Here is a 21,482-nt window from a genome sequence, read left to right on the forward strand (position 1 = left end):
GATACCGGAAACATAAAATATACCTCTGCGGAAAGATGAAATCACAAAACTCAACCCTCTCCGATGAATTCTCCACCATTAATATAGACTCGACTTACGATAGTGTACCTATAATTCCAATTTCGGGCACGATTTTAAAAAACGGGAAAATTCTCAAAAGGGGACTCACTGTTTATATAAAAATTAATAAATCTTAGGCTATGCGCAAAAATAAACCATTTTCTGAAATACTGGGAAAAAATGGTTTAATATATCGTTATTTAGGAGAGTTGAAACTTGATAAAGAAATAAATCAAAAGGAATACTAACTTGGTCCTTCAAATTTTTCCAGATATTTTCCTTGCAGGATTTCTATAGTTTCTAAACGAGTACATTGACAGAAAACTATAACTTAACATGTTTAGCACATCCCGCACTCACTCGAAAAAAACATTTGAAAACCTACAGTTTGTGAACGTCCGCGATGGATCGCTGTAATCGATTTCGATCGCAACGAAAGTCTATGTGAGTATATTTTGGTGATGATTCTTGTTTTTTTAAATTTTCATTCTTGTCTGTTCTATATTTACTTTGATTGTTTTTCTGACCGTAAACATCAACAATTGGGTATTAACTTACATTTTACTGTGATTTCTTGGGAACGACGCCCCTGTTGTACATATGTAATTGAGATTCTAAGATGTTATTTTAAAATGTTGGCAATTTGTATTTTGTATAGTAAATTGAAATTCGTTATCTAAACTATAACGGATGGAGATTTCGAAGGGAAAGAAGCCAACCTTTCTGTAAAGAAATTGGAAATCGAATATAATTTGGGTGTTTGGTGTTTCAGTGGGTGTTTCCCAAGGAAAATTTATACCTGGCCGCCGACGTTGAGAATTATAAGTAGTGTGACATCATAATTATGATTTTTACCACCACAAAAAAAGTCGGTTCTCGCGCTCAATGTGCTCACGCCTCATGATCTTTGATTTATGGAAACCTGTAAATAAAATCTGTAGCAACTTTCTTCGTGGTATATTCATTAATTTTATGCTTATGTTGAACGTCATTCTCTTATGTATAAATCCTTTCTAATGTTAGACTAGCAATGTTATATTTAATGACTTACGACAAATGGTTATAAGTCATTCATACAACACCTTTATTTTTGTAATGAGATCAGGACTCTATTGGTGAAATATGACTGCATTGCCTATTTTAATGTATTTTAGCATCGTTTAGCAGTTAATTAGGTAATGGTATTTTTGTAAATGGGAATAGTTAATGTTTGGGCATGATAACTTAATTTATTTTGCGCTGTAATACTTTTCTCAATCTTGTTCAATGTGTGCGCCAATCGCTACTAAATACGACCTTGGTATGATGAAAATAACGAGATGTAGACTATGTATACCGAACTAAAGAATGACAGGGATGTAGAATACTCTCGGAATGGTGTGGCCACAAAATAATGCTTAGGAAAAATTATGGCGAGAAAGATCCTGACATTTGATTTCATATATTCCTCTTTGAACAAGGAGAGTATAGAAAAACTGCCTTTTAGATATTCCCCATTGTAATGCATTGATGTTTGCATGAACAGGGATAGTTTTACTTGAGTTAGGTTCATGTGATGGTAAATAAACTCTAAGCCAATACAAATCATCGAATTAAATTTTTCGACTAAAGCGTCATGTTCCAAGTTTACTTCATCAATAATCTTCACGCAATGCTGGGGTGGGTAGTGGTAACATTTTCACCTTAGGATTTTGAGGATGCACATACAGATGGTCCTTATGGGCTTGTTTCAGAGGAATATTTGTCCTTAGTGAATTGACAGTTTAAGAAAATTTCCTGCGATATATGCAGTTGCATAAGGAACCCAGAACTACATAATTTGTGGGTAGGTGCTTCCTCAGGCCTGCTTACCCAACATAACATTTCTGTATATCATCCATGTGATACAAAACTGACTGCCTTTTTCGAATTTCACAAAGTAACTTCCTCTTGTCGCCCACTCTATTCAAGATAAGAACATTTGCCTTCCTTTACGTCCAATTTATTTTCTCCATCTATACTACACCAACATTTCAAAAACCTTCAAATTTAGGTCATCTATTCGTTTAACCAGGAACACACTCAATTTATAATCAAACTATTATAACACTGGCATGGGTCATTGCATATTGAAATGTTTCATTGTTTAAAATAGTTCATCACCTTCCCATTCACTTCTTCCATGCAATATTTTGTTTCGTTGGCATAACTAAAAGAGATCAAAGAAGTAGTTAAAGAATTTCCTCATCACTCACACAGTGAAATTAGAAAAAAGCTGAATCACTGCGTTCCTGGGTTTAGTTTTGGGATAATGTGGCCAGTACTTGTTAAAGCAGTTAGAATTGATTTACTGCAGCAACCGTATTTCCTCATGCCCAGTCAATTTTTTTCCATAATTCTATGCAGTCCTGCATATGCATACTTATATATCAAAAGTGCTACATGGCAGTTCATGTCAAAGTCTTTTTGTTGATGTACTTGAATAACTTTTCTGTTCATTTATAATTGAAGGGTAGGTGAAATATTTTTAATTTAAGGTAAATATGATCTTATTTGCAGATGAGGAGAAGTTCTTGAGTTGTGTCTGCATTAGTGTTCAAATGCATTTCCCCAGCCATGGATATTCGTAGGTTGGAAACTATTCCATCTAAAATAATTCCTGTGGTTCAGGAGGTGTGGATTGACCCAGGTATAGTAATAATTTTTGAATTTGTATTCAATCTGCTTATAAATGTGAATAAATATATGTTTCTCTCTTTGTAACGTGCAACATTTCCCTGATTATAGTCAATCACTATAAATGTCAACCTCAATATGTCCACAACAGCATAAAATATACTATTTTTTATTTATAGGGTCAAAACATAGGGCAATTTTCAATATTAACAAAGATGAAACAATTAGAGGTAATAGTTTAAGGAATTGGTGCCGTATTTGTGCCTCTGATGAGGTTAAACTTGTTTCAATATTTGGGAAAAGGGGAAGGAGTTTGCGATTGGCATCCAAGATCAACAAACACCTCCCAATTACTGTAAGTTTTTCTGATTTATTATTTTATATTTATTTGTTATGTCTTCTAATTAGTTGATGGATTCAAACTATTGTTTATTGATCATGCAGTCAAAAAAATAACCAATTATTTTTGAAACTTCTTTGAGTAAACCTTAAAAAATTGAGTGTCATGGTAAATAAAATTTGTTTTTATTATGACTGGTGGCTGCATACTAACAAATTCTGTAGGACTGTGGTTGCATTACAAGAAATAGATTTAACATTCGTTTACAATATCATAAATACACTGTTTTAATTTCATCATCGTATGCACAGTAGGGAAACCCCATGAGAGTGTATGAGAAAAAGTAATGTACAGTTCATTAAATATTTTCAAATGGCTGGAATTTTTAATAAAATATGCTTCAGGAGTTAATTTTCGGATTAAAACAGACCATTTATGTTTTATCCATTTGTAAGCATGCTGTTCAAGTTAATCATGAATGAAAACAGGTTCCAGTTAGAATTCATTAACACAATGAAACCTGAAGGCATGTGTTTTTCATGATGGAAAGGTATGAAAAAACTGAAGAAATTCAGTTTTATTTGTTGAGAGGTATTTAAATGCTGTTAATAATAAAAATAAATACATTTGCATTCATAATTTAGTGAAAAGTCTAGGAAGAATGGACTTAATTTTTATATTTCAGTAAGAGAAAAGTATGCCGAAGGATTAAATCAGTTTATATGCGCTAACTATTCATTGTTGTATTTATATCAAATATATTTAAGTCTACTGATTAATAAATGTGGTGAACCTCACATCTGGCAATGCCAGATGTCTCCTGGGAGTGCTGACCTGACTCTCCAGTGTGCCAACCTAAGTTACCATGCACCATAAATGCATATGTGCACATGGTAATGAAACACTGTGGAAGCTTTTTAACAGAAATACATAAGAAAACTCTCGATTATTCATGCTACTCTCTACCCAGCACCTTGAAACTATAATGAAGTAACAATGTTAAAGATAATTAAGTGCTTTGTAATTTCAACATACTTTTGTGAAAAATACAAGTTCCGTGGCTTAAAAGTTTTTAATTTCATAAAATCAAAAATATTCAGTGGTATTTGATGTGTAAATTGAAACATTTTTGAACTATCCATCCTTTCCCATTATTGTTTCACTCGCATTCATTTGCCCTGAGAATTCCATATTCTCCATTAAGGTGAGCAAATATATAGTTTTACTGAGCAGCAAATAAATCATTAGCTATATAGGGTGCATTATTTCAATTGGTATCATATGATTAACATTAATCCACATCAGCAATCCTTTTGTACAATTCATCCTTCACCAGATATTTCTTTTTTTCTGGCTACATGATTGGTTTTAGCTTTTTGAGAAATATTACCTCTGCTATTCACTTTATGGTTTTCTTATAAGTCTAGAATTCCACCCTAATAAAAATTATTTAAAAAAAAGGAAAAGTGTGCTTTCCATTGACAAAAGTTCTAATTAATCACAAGGAATTGAAAAGGAGTTTCCTTCCAGAAACCCAAAATACTTAGACAGGAAACACTAGATAACATGAAAAAAGTGCACAATTAATTATGGCAGTGCTTTCCAATCAGTTTTACTACTTGGTGTGGAAGCATAGAGGGTAGAGTATTCAGCCGACAACCAAAAGTGCTGGGATCAAGATCGATGCGGTGGCTATCGTACTGGCTTCCCAACCAGAGGGCCCGGGTTCAAAACCCGGGGGTGTTGAATATTTTTCAGTGGTATCTCGATTCGTACTTGAGTTGCTTTGTGGAGGACACTTTGAGTGAGTACGCCGTCCGTCATGTTGGGATGGGACGTTAAGCTATGGATCCCTTGGCACCTTTCGTAAGGAATAGTAATGCCAACGCCGGGTTTCTCTCCACCCTTCATCCTTTCCTGTCCATCCCTAATGGGGCAAATGACCTCAGCTGTCGGTCGCCTCCCCTAAATACTACTACTACCAAAAGTGCTGAGGTTAAATCTGGTTGATTTTCTGTGTGCTTGATCTTCCTTGTGCCTTACAAGTGGAACAGGAAAATTCTCCCACTCCCATTTTTCAAATGTGTGAATTTTCCATCAATATACCTTGAATTATTAGGTACAAGGTGAACTCAAGCTTTGAGTGACTTGTCAGAACAATCCTTGACAACAGTTGTGGCACAGGGTTTCCCTTCTCTTTGCATTTATGTATTCTTAATTTTACTTTAAAAGTAATCAAACTTGGATCCAATAGGTTTTCACCGACCCTTTACTTACTCATCTGCATGCCCAATCATCTGAGTCAAACATTTTTTTCCTATTTAAATGAAGTACTAAAAGTGTGCAATTTGTTTTGGGGATTTACCTATATGGGTGATAATTTTAGTAATGGTTAAATCATTTTTCCAGGTTACTGAAAAGGATAAGCTTCCTGTTCAGGCATGTGAAGAATGCATTATTAAATTGGATTCTACAATTCAACTCATTAGTACCTGCATTAAAGCTCAACTGCAATTAGCTGAGCTGCTCATCCCCAAGCAACAAGAAATACCAGCACCATTAAAGGTTTGCAATGTTATTATTATTTATCCACATTTTATTTATTGCAGGGAATGAGTATCTTGAAAAATTCATATAAGGAATGGTTCATGCATATTCTTCTCTTTTTTATTGTATCCCTCAGTTTGTCAATATTATGATTATCTTTAGGGTAGCAATTAAAATTTTATTTAAAAGTATTGAGTTTTTGGATAAAAATGAAATTACCTAATATGCTTGAAGTATATGGTACTAAAACTTGATGTTTTTGTATATAGCACATATACTATCAAATTTAACAGCTAGTACACATAATTATGAATGTTTATTGCACCACACTTCCAAATAACAAATACACATATCACAAAAAGTGTACTGAAAAGTAATTGCTGTGATTGGGATTTGTATCTAGGATTTTCCATATTCTGATTTGCTGCTCTGCCATAGAACCCTACTTATTGTCCTATTTCTGTCATATTTCTGTGGGAATTAACAAAATCAAATGATTTAGCTGCAAATATATAAAGTACCGCAATTTTCATTTGTGGTAGATGGATAAAACAGAGTGGAATGCCTTGTCAGCAATGAGCATGAGGCCCTTAGGCCTGTTAGTTCATCATACCTTCCATATTAATGAGTCAACCATAGAGATCTCTTACCTTGGTGAAGACCAGAATATCTTTTATGCATTTTTGGGTTTTAAAAATGGTGTCCAGGAGAAATTATTCAGTGCTACAGCGGAGCACTTGCCTAGCATGTCAGATGTTGTTTCATTCAATCCTTCACACCACTAACTGAAAATTTACTGCAGGAAAAGTATAATTAATGCTGAGTTTCACCTTCCCCTCAGAAAATCATTAATATACCCAAAACTTACTATTGAAGAGTTACATAAGGAAAAATGTACAACTTGGTGTATCCATGAACCTCTGGAGATTAAAGCATATGGAAATTTCATGATAGCCAAATAAATGTTGAAATAGGTAATGAACAATTTTATCATGGACTATCCTTCAGATTTATTAGGTGATGTATCAGATTGTCAAAAGTGAATGAAAATAGAGTGGACTCTCTTCTGATGACCACCTCTTTTAGATAACCACCTTCCAAAACAAACAACTATTTACTTTATTAAAGTCTCTGTATTGAATTTGGCTTTTCTATATCTGCATCCACATAACACCCTGCAAACCACCAGGAATGTGTATAGTAGGGGGTGTATCCACGCCAGACATGCACAGCATATGAACATCCCGGACTGAAACAGAAGATGGTGATGACCCTTGGGCTGTGTGTTTTAATGAGAGATGATCACCACAAGCTCTCTTTGTTCTGATTGGCTGCGCTGTCTAATGCATTGCAATAACAGATGTATGAAAATCAGGTCCTCGGATGCTGCAGGCAAGGATGTGTTGGCAAGCGAAAATAATGCTCTCTGTCTGTCATTTCTTTATCTCCCATCAAAACACACAGCACATGGGTCTTCCCCATCTTCTGTTTCAGTCTGGTGCTGCCACATGCGTGAAAATGTAGCTGTATGCCAAAATCTTCCTTGAAGTCAACTTTTTTCAGAAACTGCCAGTTGTAGCCATAAATAGGTCCCACTGTATTTGAGTTCCAAAGAGCCACTCTTTATTGTGTAGCTACAGCAAGGGAATGGACAAGTTTAGATGATTTTTGTGGTAAAAGTGGGATCATATTTGTTCGCATACTTTTATCTTAGCTCATTCAGCATCTAGGGAATAATGAGGTCTACTCAATTGCATGCACTCTCAGTAACCTCATGTATGTTGTTGTCAAAACCCTTCCCGCATGATCGCATTTGAGTGCCATTAAGTGGTGTAGTGTTCTTAACAGTATTGCTCGCTCTGCTTTGTCTATTTTTGGTTTCCCCTTCTATCCCCCTCCCGCTGACTAAAGCATTGGGTCACATTCCCTACCTGTGTCCTGGGAAGGAGAGCATTTTATGTTGCTTGTTCATGTGGTGGTGGAGTCTTGCATTCTTTCTTTTTCATATTCTGGCTTGCGTGTTGTTGGATGGATTTCATACTGTATCCTGGGGTGCAATTGTTTGTTGGATGATATTGAATGTGTTTGCATGCGTGTTGGATGAAGTGATTTTTGCATGAGTGTTTACATCACTGTGGGTATAGTTTTGCATGCATGTGCTGATTTTGCATGTGATATTGTTCCTTTTTACGGGTGGTGACCTAATACCCTCTGCCACTTGCACTTGTGGCAGCTTGTGGGGTATTATGTTGATGTAGGACTCCATTTAACTAACTTTTATCTTAAACATAACAGTTTCAGGTTTAACTTTTTTGAATTCCTTCATTATAAGGGTAGAAAGAAACTTAACACTTCCACAATAAAGGTTTAATATTTCACGACCATGGTTTCGATGCTTGCCATCATCATCACCTGATGATGATGTGCTTACTTTATTGTCTCTTTCACCTGTATATAATTGGATTTATTTGATTTTTGTGTTGTTGAGTGAATGCCAGAAGCGTACAGTGACGATACCCTGAAAACCTTTTATGCTTTTTACAATAAATATATGTTTCATGGTAATTCTTCGACTATTTGCCCTCTGACTTCCTTTATCTCTGCTTCTAACTACTAAATTTTGCCCAGTTTTTGCCAATACTTAATTGCATTGGTATATTCTGCTTTTTTTTTTAGGATATCCCAAGCATATGTGAGCCAGACAATGTAGGAAGTGGTGATGATGAGGATGAAGACATCGATCATGATAGCCGAGGCATTGATGAAATGTTTGCCCCAGGTGATAAAGTCAGCAATTTCTACGAATCGTCAGTGAAAGTTAAAGAACATGATGCAACTGAAACCAGAAGTAACATTAAGCTTTATGGTGGTGAAGATGATAGTGATAATGACAGTTCTGCTGTTCCACAGCCAGAAAATAATGTTGTTATTCATCAGCCCAATAGTAGTGCTGTAGTTCAACAACCAAAGGAGAATATGGTTCAGCAACCCAAGAATCAAAGCAGTGAACTACAAAAATCAATAGATGAAGCTATATTGGATATGAAGGTGGCGGCTGAAAATAGAAACAAATCATTGGAGTCTACCACTAAAACAGTGAGTTGCAGCAAAGGCTGCACAAGTTAAATCATTTCATTAGTAGGTTAAATCAGATTAGGTTATCTCAAATCCTTGATTTTTGCTATTACTTGATACTTACCTTTTGTTATTTTACCTCTCTCTTCATGCGAAAGGGTTTTATTATGTATGTAATTATATTTGATTCCATGAATTATTTTCATTTTCACTCTAGGTTAATTTAGCTAGTGCTAAAGTGTGATATTTTCAATGATGCCTGGAAATCTTTCCTATTAGGTTTTCTTGTAAATAAAAATACTTTTGTGGACAATTAATCTCTCGTTGACTGTGTTGTAAAATTTTGAGAAAGTATTGGGTAATCACCCCTAAAAGTCTTTTTTTTAAATTTATCGGTAAAGAGAAGAATTTTGTGATTTCAAAGAGTACCCAGTTGCTTCATGATTTTAATTTAATTGCATTGACATATATATTTACGCATGTATTCTCTTTCTTGCCTAAACTTTTGGAGAGCATTTGAATATACTAACTTTAGTAGTCTTAATCAAACTTTTAATCCAATGAATCTAACTCTTAATGCATCTTGGAATGACTAGAAATTTTCTATTGAATAATAAGGTAATTCCTTTTTAAAATTGGCAAAATCTTGGATCATACAGACATTATTTCATATGCATTTTTAAAACTTTTCCAGAACCCTAAAAAGCCAAAATTCCAGGTAGTAGTGGTTAAGGTGAAGAATAATGGGAAAATACCAGACCACAGTAAAATTGCCCAGACTCTAAGGGAATTAAAGTTGGATGTAAATAATAAGGACAGTAACAAGTAAGTAGTACATTAGTTTTATCTAAAATGAAACTTAAGGATAATTGATTGAAATTAAACATCCAGTTAATAGAGTGGAAGGAGGAAATATAGATATTTAAATATAATTACAAGGACAGTTACATGACACTTCCTAATTTTATCTATTGTGCTACTAAAATATTTATTGCTATTTTTTTCTATTGGTTAAAACTGAAGTTTAGTTTTCCAGTGGATAATTCTGAATAATTAGCATTTTGGAAGTTGGCATAATGCATGCTATTACACACAAACTATGAAATTTTGGAAAATATGGGGTACTGGTAGCATTAACTTAATCCAAAAAGAAAGGTTGTAATGAATGGTTATTGGTTAATTTCTGGAAAGTTTTTCCCATTTCTGCTTGTGTGTCATTTTTATGAAATAATCATCCTGAATCCTAAAACAGAAATATGACCTTCAGAATAGGGACCTGAAAAGCTTCTAGATTTAATTCAGGAATCAATTGAATAATTTGATCCATATGTGGGTCTGTAGAAAATCCAAGGGATTGCGCTTGTAGTGTCAGAAAAAGTTTGCTTTTAGTAAGCCTCATCTTTCACTAGAATGTTAGTGTCAGCTATATCCATCCAATGATATCATTTCCATAGTTGATTGAAGAGTTTTGGAACAGAGTTTTTTTATTAAGAAAAATAGAAAAAATAAGTTTTTGCACTAGTTAAACACTTCTATTTAAAGGCTTAACACCGAAAGACATCAAAGCTGAGTTGGATGAAGTTCATAGCACCTCTGCTCCTGTTTTTTTGAATGTTAATAGTTCGGTAAATGATTGTAAATCTACAAACGATGAACATCTTTCAGGATGTCTGGTGAAAGTAACTTCATCCAAAATGAGTGACAAATTCCATGATATGGTTTTGAGTGATCAATTATGTAAGTTCGCAAACTAGTTTAGGCCTCAGGCATATCACAAGGAATGGTGTTTTCAATTTTGCATGAAAAATAGGCTGAGAAAGAAATCTTGGCAAGAGGCAATTTAGAAGCTGGTACAGTGCTTTTTCATTGCAATCTTGATGAATTTCTGCATCAATACGTAGCCGTGGATCGTCTCCATCAATTACTAGCAAAATGGACAAAAGATAAATGGAGAGTATAATGAATTGTTATTGCACCAGTTGAGCATAAAAATCATCAAATTATAGCAACATCCACTGTATTCACCATATTTGGACACCAGTGACTTTATTTATTTCCAAACTTGAAAAACTGGCTCTTGCAAAATGATTCCTGTCGAGCAAGGAGGTCATCTACACGGATGCCTATTTTGAGGGCCTTCCAAAATCCTACCATTTGGATGACTAAAAAAAGTGGGAGAAAGGCTGAGAAAATTGTATTGGGCTGAAAGGATATAATTTTGCATGATTGAAAAAAATCTACTCAAAATCATTTGTTTTTTTTCTATTTTTCTTAAGGAATTATTGAGTGACCCACATAGTTTAAAAATTTAATTTGTTGAATTCAGGTATTACCAGCATCCATCAGCATATGGTGCACATATTTAAAATTCCGTCCCCATTTAACTTTGTACGATTATCTGAGTAAAATTTGGTGTTCATTTATAGATTAAATTCAAATTTCAGTACAAATTGCTTAAATTTCATTATTACTTGTGAAAGAAAGGGCAGTGAATGTGTTTGTTTGCAAAATCTTCCTTCATTATGCCATCAAAACATGTAAATTCAATAAAAGTTCAAGTAGTTGAAATTTGAGACATGTATTGATAATAATTGCAATTACTTTGGCGAGTTCTCATATTGTGTCTTTCTTTATGAACATATATTTCACAAAGTGAGGACTAAATGAAAAAACCAAGGACAACCAAATAGGAAATCCTAAGTTTCATATCTTTATCCAAGATTGAAGTGGATCAGAATGATGCCATTTTATTTCTATTCCTTGGTGAAAGGAGAAGGAATAAGTTCTGTCATTTCATCTCTCTTTAGGGGTATCCCTAGTTTTAAATTCTAAGCATAAAGGCAAGCGAATACTTAAAATCTGCTTTCACTAAACAGTAAACCGGTGCTAATCCTGATGGAGTGTGGTCTTACAGTTCAGGTGGTTACAAGATGGCTACACTGTAGTTCTGTGTCGAAAAAAAACATTTTGCTTGAAATTTCAATCAATCAAAGCATAGCCCCTGTCTTATTTGGGTAACGCTTCATATGCATGGTACGATACAGCAAGTTCCCATGACCACATCACATTTAGCCTGCTGTTTGGTACTTCACTTCTTGAAGTCTCATGGAGTTTCTGAAAGGTAAACAAGCAGGATTTTATTTTCTAGCTGCATTGGCACAAAGTAGCAGTGTGAGTTGGCCTTTCATTAGCTTGTCCCCAGGCAATACATTCTCCTCTACTGTTATGTGTACAAATATAGGTTCACTTTGGCATCTTCTTCTTGAAGAGAACCGTCTTGTCACAATTAAAAACCTGTTGTGGCAGGTAACCCTCAGAATCTATGAGCTTCTTCAAGTCACCAATGAAGTTCCTAGCATCTTCTTCTTATCGGCATAAATCACTTTAGCCTTCTCACAAATGATATTTTCATTAATAGCATAACATTGCAAATGCTTTTAGTTTATCCTTCTTAGAAGCAACCTTTCAATGTTGCTGAGAGTATGTAACCATTGAAAAGATATTCTTTTCACTCTCTTTGAAGCATATATCTCCTTAATCTTGTCCTTGTTTTTGAAGATAATGCAAATTGTTGATGTCAACCAATGTATATGCTTGCTAGATCAGCCTAGCTCACACCTTTTTCCTGCTTTTCAATGATTTCACTTTTCATTTATACTGTGATTTTTATATTCTCCTATGGCTGTCTTCTTGCAGATTTCTCTTCAAGGATATTTTAAAAACTATGCATGAAAAGATCACAAATAATATGTCTGAACATATGTTTGGAAAAATGTGAGATCACTAGCGACATTAGGATGCTAGCAGAACGAAAGCTAAACACAAATTGAAGTAGCAGGCATACAATTATTCTGAGAATCCATTCTTCTCATCACTAGTAATGCAAAAAGTCATTTGCTAAGCGGGTTATTTTTGGGCAAAATATTTTTGCTCATTATGCAAATTACTAACTATGCAAGGTGCTCATTTAGTGAGGTTCCACTGTACAGTGGTCATAGTGGACAATGTAGTATATAATCATTAGGTGTTACACAAGTTTGAATTTTGTTTAATTCTCTATTAGTCATAGGATGTAGCAGTTGCTTCTTTGCTATGTGCTTCTATGGAAAAAGTAAATTTTTTCATTGTCTTTTGAGCAAACTATCTTGAATGTTTTGAACTTAAAAGTGATGGACAAGTTTCACCAGTAAAAAAATTTATTATTTCCAAATTTGCCGGTAGAACTTAATGCCTGAATAATATCACTGTATTATGTGCCTTTATAATTCAACATGATGTTGAAAACTGATTAGTATTTACATTTTAATGAAAACCAAGCATATGTAATTTTAAGTGCCCAGCAATTACGTATTTTCATTTCCCTGATAAATAAAAGTTTTTTTAATGCAACACATTTTCCATTTCTTTGTATTGGTGAATTTGATAGTAATTATAGTTGAAGGAATGCCATTAAAAATCAAACATCTAAGTAATGTACTTGTAACCTTTTGTGCAATTAGTGTATGTGACTACTTCATTATTAAATCAGAATTTTTGAGCAAATCTTTGTGGAATTATGTATCTCCTGAAATTGTACTATATTTGTCTACTTTTTCATTTTCAGGAGTATTACAGAGGAATCACCAAAAGAGGGCCATGTTGTAATTATAAACAAAAATGGGAAGCCAAATGATGAAAATGCAAGTAACGGATATAAGGGAAATTACCAAACATCTGAAATACATATGACAGTTGAAAAAGAACCTGTAAAGTTAGACAATAAGGAGGTAGCACCCACTATAGAAGATGAACTCTTAGTACCAGATCATTCATATACACACTGGAATCAGAAGCATGAGAAATGTAATTATTGTTCCGAAACTTTTGTTGGTAGAGTGAACCTCATATCACATCAGATGAAAGAGCACAAATCTAATGTATTCTGTTGCTTCAGGTGTGATAAAGTTTTCTATGATTCTAAGGCAGAATATGACAAACATGTAGAGGCACACTGTATTTCAAGTAATACACGGGCGAAGAAATCTCAGCCTGAATGTGATAAGAAAGTGACTTCTGATGATGAGAATAATCCTTCAGATCCAGAATTGAAAGTGACAGCAGTAGCCAGGGTAAGTGTTGATGAATCAGAAAGGCCAAATCATAAACAAACTTTGGGGGCTGGAAGTGAAAATGTGAAAGAAGTAAAATCTCACAAGGCTGGGATTCGCATGAAACTATCCAAGGAGTTTGAAGGCATGGATCCCAATTTGAAGAGCAAGATTGTGGGAACAATTCAAAAGCTTGTGCGTGGGAGTAAATTCCCCATGCTAAGAAATATATCGTGCCCAATTTGCCAAATTAAATTCGTCTCTGTCACGGCTCTAGAGACTCACCGAAGAATCAAGCACGATGAGCGCATGCCCTGCCGATTCTGCTCGCGGCTATGCCGTTCTGAGGCCGCTCTGAAGAAACATGAGAGTCACTACCACGCCCAAGAGTTCAAGTGTGAGATTTGCTCGGAAGAGTTCAAATCACGCATCCTCCTCCGCAAGCACGAGCTTAAGCACTACGGGGACCGCCCGTTCCAGTGTGATACCTGCGGCAAGTCGTACACCTCTCGCGGAAGCCTCCAGATCCACGTGACGACGCATTCAAATGAGAAACCATACCTCTGCGACAAGTGCGGCAAGGGCTTCAAGCACGTGAGTAATCTGAACGCCCATAAGCGCACTCACTCGGACGATCCCTCGGTGATCAAGGCGCACCAGTGCCCCCTTTGCAACAAGGCATTCCGTTGCCAGTTCCTGGTGCGAGAGCACATGAGACTCCACACAGGGGACAAGCCGTTCGTGTGCGAGCACTGTGGAAAGTCGTTCTACAAGAAGCAGCAGCTGAGGCAGCACTCAGCCGTGCACTCGCCAACGCCGCTATTCAAGTGCGCCGTCTGTGGTGCACGGTTCAACCGCAAAGGGAACATGATGCAGCACCAGAAGCGCCACGGTAAGGAGGGCATGTTCACATGTCGCGTGTGCGGCGAGAACTTTGCCAGCATTGGTCTCGTCCTCCGTCACCGCCGCACCCACGGCGAGGAGGAACTGGAGGCGGCGACGGCAGCCGAGGGTGAGGAGCTGGACCCGGAGCTCGCCATGGCGTGCAAGTGCGAGCTGTGCGGCAAGTTCCTCTCATCCAAAGTGTCGCTCACACTGCACATGAGGACGCACACCGGCGAGCGGCCCTATACGTGCAGCGAGTGCGGCAAGAGTTTCTCGCAGAGCACGTCGCTCAAAGTTCACGAGAGGACACACACAGGGGAGCGGCCGTTTTGCTGTGGTGTGTGTACTCGGGCCTTCTCGTCCCGCGCGGCCCTCACAGTGCATGAGCGCAGCCATACGGGCGAGCGGCCATACCAGTGCAAGGAGTGCAACAAGTCGTTCCGTTGCGCCGCGGCCTTGAGGCAACACACATCCACCCACTCAGATGACCGGCCTTATCCATGCAAGTACTGTGGGAAGAAGTTCCGACGAAAGGAGGCACTCGAGATCCACCTTAGGACGCACACTGGTGAACGGCCATATAGTTGCAAGTTGTGTGGCAGGAGATTCGCTCAGAAGGGAGATGCACGCAAGCATGAGCGGACCCATGAGAAGAGCAGGAGGCCTAGTTCCGTGTCCAACATTGGGCTCCTGGATGATTGCTCTAACAGCTACGAAGGTCAGCCTTTGTCACTGGTGGAGATAACCACAGCTAGCGATGAACAGACATGCTCTCCAATTCATTCATCCCTTCATATTGGACATGGGGATGCCCTCTCAAATTTACCCCCAGGTACAATTATAATCAATTCACAGGATTTGATGACAAGTTCATCAGAGATCACAGTTGTGGCTGAAGAGAATCTTAGCAATCACATACTTGGCAACGAAATTGCTCTACATTATGAAGATTAAATTCAGTGATGAGTGTGACATGTTTATTTATGATATAATGTTTTTATGTCTCGGCTTAGCTTATCCTTCATTTTGTAATACTTGGTTTTTTTATAGAATGAAACCCAAATTCAAATATTCTATTTGCCTTAAATTAGTTTGTTAACTTTTTGGTAGGTTATGGTTGTACTATGTTTTAAGATTTTTTATGTTTTTTTAGTTCGACTATGGACAGTCAAGCCTTGTTATTTGATCCTATTTAATTTGAAATGTCATGTAACTTGAAGCTGATCAACAGCTTAGGATTTTGCATGCTTTTTCATATGCAAAAAAAACTAAAAAAAAGATTTGTCAAAACGAAATTCGAATTTTCTCTGGTGTCCTTACTTGCCCACATAATTTATTTTGCAACATTTCCTGAAAACATTTATGAGGACAATCCCAAAAATACCCGTCCCAACAAAGAAAAAAACGAAAATTTTGAAAAAATGTATTTATTCTTCAACATAATCTCCTTTCATCTCTATACGCTTTTCCTAGTGATGTTCAATAAGTTTCTTACCCTTTTTATAATGAGAACTATCTTGCTCCTCAAAATATCCATTAACTGCCAACATCACTTCTTCACGGTTGGAAAATCTTTGACCGCTGAGCCATTTTTTTCAAGTTTGCAAGCAAAAAATAATCTGAGGGGAGCTAAATCTGGTGAATAGGGTGCATGAGGTAGCAATTCAAGCTAAAATTCATGAATTTTGGCCATTGCAATAACGGATTTGTGAGCTGGTGCATTGTCTTGATGAAACAACACTTTCTTCTTAATCAAATGCGGCCACTTTTGCTTGATTTCTTGGCTCAAACGTTGCAATAAGTTAGCATAATACTCGCCGTTGATAGTTTTTCCTTTTTCAAGATAGTCAATGAAAATCATCCCACGTGCATCCCTAAATACCGATGCCATACCTTGCCTGCAGATGAAATGATCTTCCCCATCTTTGGAGTCAGTTCTCCCTTCTGAATCCATTGTTTTGATTGTTCTTTTGTCTCGGATGTGAAGAAATTGGCCCGTGTTTCATCCATGGATATGAAACGGCACAAAAATTCTGCTTAGTTGCTATGAAACTTTGCTCAACTCTCAATTGAAAAATCTTCACGACATTGGTTTTGCTCGAGTGTGAGCAAACGCGGCTATCTTGCACGGAGCTTTGTCATGTCCAAATTTTCAGTTAATATGAGATGTACCCCACATTTTGAAATGCCTACTATGTCTGCTAGCTTACGCACATTCAGTTGGTGATCATTCAGGATCACTTTCTGGATTTTCTTCACCATTTCTGGAGTCATCACTTCATTTGGTCAACCAATGCGATGCTCATCTTGACAGCTCATATGGCCTCGTTTAAACTCTGCTACCCAATATTTTACCATTGTAAACAAAGGAGCAGACTCACCCAGAGTAGAATCCAGTTCAGCTTTTATATTGGTTGAGCTGAGGTCTTTCAAATAAAAGTATTGTATCACATAACGATGACCAATTATCTCCATTTTCACTAATTCACTGAAAACGTTCACTATTGATGGCTACCAAACAAATACTAAACAACGTAGCGTCTTCAAACTTGAAACATATGCTCTTTCGATTGCATATTTTCTAAAACAGTGATATTTTAAAACAAATATTGCCATCTCTAGGTCAGGCCGGGTACTTCTGGGCCTTCCCATGTATGTGAAGTTGTGGGTACTCTTTAAAGGCATAAGAGTATCTATCTGCTATTCACTCATTTTAATTTCTTCCATTACCTCCAAAAAATGCTTATTTTTTAACTCAATTGTACCAGGCTCAACCTTAAGAAAATTCATGAACGCAAAGCAGTAACCTCAGTGTAATTTTTAAAAAAAATTAATCAGTTCCAATGGTTTCAACTTTCGTATTTGTTTCAGGACATTATTTTTCTGCTTTGTCAGTGAATCAGTTAGAGTTAAAAGAAGTTGAGGTTCCTAAGCCATTGAGGCTAATATATAAGGAGGGTAAATGGGTGATATCCTCCTGAGGTAGAGGATTTGGGAGTTTTTTATAATCACCCAAACAGCAGAAGTGAGCAATGGAAATTGTTCCTGATGACAGGGTAAATGCTTGTCTAAAAGCTCTCTTGATACCAACTAATATATTCCAAGAAGTCTAGATGATCTTTTGTCTGGACACTCATTCCCTGTCCTCTCTCTGATGGTCCTGAGTTGTTGGGAAGAGGAGTAATACATTTTGTTCAAGCTCAATGTTTACCATTCTCTTATGTCCTGAGAGTGAATAATGAAATGTATGTCCCCCTCTAAAGAAGAAACGAAAGAATGAGCTACAGTTCTGTACCAAAAATAAGCAGAATAAATTTGGGGAAAAAATTATAGCGGGTCAAAGTACAAGTGACTAAAATTCTTCAAAGGAGCACCTTTGTGCATTGACATGCCAATGTCATGCAGGCCACTTCTGCTAGTAATCTGGAGCTGATAGTAAGTAATCTGGAGCTGGTAGTAAGTAATCTGGAGCTGGTAGTGATAAGTAAGCTGGAGCTTCCTAGAAGGTCGTAATGGGAACCTCGTTACTGCCTCTTTAATGTTATCCAGCTTTCCAAAATGGCTACCTTGGATCTCGTTTTCATTCTTGGGAACAAAATAGCCCAGTGGTATCACATCAGGGCTGCAGGCTGGGGCATTGTTGTCACCATGTGCTTGGTCAGGTACTCAAGGTGGTGTGGAATGCAGCCTCTAGTTGACAAAGATCTCCTTCCTGACACGTTGAACTCTTTTGTGCAGCCTTTCAAGGATTTTCACGGAAAACATACTCTTCACTGTCTGTTCCTGAGACAGACCAACATATTACTACTCAAGGAAGCATAATATATGTAATTTGAAGGGCATGCACTTTTAGTGGTGTTTGGACTTTTAAGGTGCCATTTTAAGAAGGCCAAGTTTGTGTCATGTTCAAAACTCATTCCACAGAAATATGTAAAATTGCAACAAAACATCCTTGGTCCTCTTAATTTTCAGACAAATGAACACATTTGGGTGTAAATGTCAATGTTGTAACTAATGAAAGCTTGTTACAGAAGTTGTAAAGAAATTGGCTTTTTATGAAAATGTTATTCATTTAATTATGATTGCCATCGCTCCTTTTGCTTATTTTATTGGTGATACTATACTCAGTTTGCATTTTTATGCATTGAGAATCTTTTACAAATTCAATGAAATCATACTACTCGTATTTGCTACAGTCATGATTCATAGAAAACAACATAGACATGAGAAACTTATCTTTTAACAAAAGAGGTGGGAATTGGTTTTATATATACCTATATTTCCTTTGAGAGTAAGTAAATAAAAGCAAAATTCTAGCTATAAATGCATCGGAAACTGTTCCTTGAACTAATTCCTTCCATACTAACAATTTTGCCTCTGCAACATTCAAACATGCTCACCTATTCATGAGATTTAATATTTCTTGTTAAGAGATTCTCTTCAACCTTATTCACCTATGACCTTCTCAATCTACCCCTTTTGTCTTTTACTGTATATTCTTCTTGTATATATGGTGATTCCACCCTCATCCATTATCCATCCTGGTCAGTTTCTGGCTAGCCATATACTAAGTTTGCCATCCCCCCAATAGCTTGGTTCAATCCCTTGAATAATTTAAAATGAGAGTAATTACTCCCAAGAATTGCTCACAGTTCACATTAACAAATATTTTTCTCACCTTTATGTGATTTCAGCTTCTTCTATGCATTCTTCTGTTTTTATCTTTCATCTTTTCCTATCAAAGGCTTTTACGCTGGTATTCCTTGGCGCCCACTTTCTGCCCACATACAGTTAGTTCTGGCACACTAATATTCATTAAAAGTTCTAAGTACATGTAAAAGGTATTTTGAAGAGCTCTAGGCTTAATGCTAAAAACTTATTTTAACTACAGGAACAGTTTTGAAAACAAATTGATAGTTAAGAAAGTTAACAATGAAAAAAAATGATACAGGGCTTAAAAAGAGCAACACCACTTCTCAAATTGTTAAATTCAGATCAACATCTTAAAAAACCCAGACAATATATCAAAATTAGATCATATACATAATTCAATAGGGGAGGTTCCCTTAGTAGACTGCAGTCTATATTAACAATTTAATGGGTTATTATTATAGGTAATACATGTATACCAGTTAAGGAACTTTTGGATGGAGACAACCTTCCGAACTGTACAGTGACAATTCCCTTGTTTCTTCAAATGAAACAACCCAACATCCGATTCTAAAATAAGCCCATCTTTAACTCCATATACTTCCTTTATTCCATCCAACACCCCTATCCTAATCCTGCCCCTTCCTTGTTTGCCTAATATTCTCCCCTGTATCACAGTCTTCAACATCCCATCCCCAATCAAAATCAACATACATCTTTCCTGCCTCCTCTGGATTAATACCAACAATCCCCTCTCCTCCCCCACCATACCTAACACTTCATCATTTATTTTCTTTTTTTTTCAACTTCATCATCTGTCTTCTTTTCCATCTACTTCACTTTCTTCATCCTTCTCTACACCCACATTTCAAAAGCCTCCAATCTATGCCAGTCGTCCTGCTTCAATGACCATGTTTCCTCACCATGCATAACTACACTCCATATCAAAGATTTAAGCACCCTTTTCATAGCATTCTTACTCAACATCCTTGTCATCAATTCTCTCCTCCTTGAGAAAGCTTTGCCTAAAGCTATTCTTCTCCCTATGTCCCTACTAATTTGGCCATTTTGGTCCAAAACACTTTTGAAGTACGTTAACTGTTTCACTTGCTCTAGTTTTTGCCATCAATTTTAAATGTTTAGCTTAGCCTTTCTCTTTCTGTAAAATCGCATTACCTTTGTTTTATTTGCATTTATTCTCATCCCATATCTATCACACTGAATTCCAATGCACTCAGCAATGCTTGGAATCCCTTGGCTGACTGACAAACTAAAGCTTGATCATCAGCAAACCTAACTGATTTCATGACTTGTCCACCTACTTTCACTCCTATCTCCCATTCCTCCCATGCCTCTTCAAGCATTTCCTCCTCATAAATTTTGGACAGCATAGGTGATAATAGGCACCTTTGGCTTACTCCTCTTCCTAACACTGCCCATCCAGACATTCTGTCCCCTACTCACACTTGAGCAGTGTGAGACGTGCAAGCAGGTTCCAGATAAGTCTCCTATCTCTCCAATCTACTCCTATTTTTGGCAAAACATGCATTAGTTTTCTCAAGTCACTCTATCATATGACTTTTTGAAATCTAAGAAACAGGCAGTAGCCTGTTTGTATCCTAAGTTCCTCTTTATTAGTGACCTCATCACTGCAATGGTATCACGAATGCCTATCCCCATCCTGAACACCAACTGATCATCCCCTAAGTAATCATTTGCTCTGTTTTCCATCCTCTTGTTGATGATCCTGAGAGCTACTTTCACTGTGCAGGAAATCAAACTTGTTGATCTTTAGTCCTCACATCATTTAGCTTTTGCCTTTTTTGAAATAGGAACCATGAAAACTCTTCCTCCCACCTTTCCTTAAGCCTTCAAGTAGCTCCGCAGGAACACTGTCTACCCCTACAGTCTTATTTGATTTAAAGTCCGTTAATGCCCTTTCTATCTCACTATCAAGTAAGTCATTAAATGTATCAGTATTTACATTTGTATATGCGTGTAAAAATTATGTATAGTGTGTGTAAAAATATGTCTATATCGGATGTGTGTGTGTAAAAATACGTCTATTGTTTTGATTTTTTCAATTTTCATTGCATAACATGCATCGTCATTTTTACAATCAACTGCATATTTTTGTATAGATAACATGCGCAATATTGATGGGAAAATACAGTACTTGAGAC

General features: G+C 36.5%; 1 protein-coding gene across 2 annotated transcripts; it reads left to right on the forward strand.

Moving 5' to 3' along the window:
* Positions 1–596: 596 nt before the first annotated feature.
* LOC139688276 (zinc finger protein 585A-like) lies at positions 597–15,926 on the forward strand. 2 transcript variants are annotated; one of them, XM_071585757.1, is made up of 8 exons: positions 597–662; positions 833–928; positions 2,599–2,728; positions 2,895–3,070; positions 5,465–5,620; positions 8,279–8,698; positions 9,372–9,502; positions 13,281–15,926. In XM_071585757.1, exons 3-8 carry the CDS (start codon positions 2,656–2,658, stop codon positions 15,601–15,603), a joined length of 3,279 nt encoding a protein of 1,092 aa, XP_071441858.1. In that variant the 5' UTR covers positions 597–662; positions 833–928; positions 2,599–2,655; the 3' UTR covers positions 15,604–15,926. The 2 variants fall into 2 exon arrangements, with proteins under 2 accessions (XP_071441858.1, XP_071441857.1); XM_071585756.1 differs by lacking the exon at positions 597–662 and having other exon boundaries at positions 908–984.
* The last annotated feature ends 5,556 nt before the right edge of the window (positions 15,927–21,482 follow it).

Source organism: Hetaerina americana, unplaced genomic scaffold, assembly GCF_022747635.1.
Source record: "Hetaerina americana unplaced genomic scaffold, ioHetAmer1.1.p SCAF_2, whole genome shotgun sequence".
In the NCBI taxonomy this organism is placed as follows: Eukaryota; Metazoa; Arthropoda; class Insecta; order Odonata; family Calopterygidae; genus Hetaerina; species Hetaerina americana.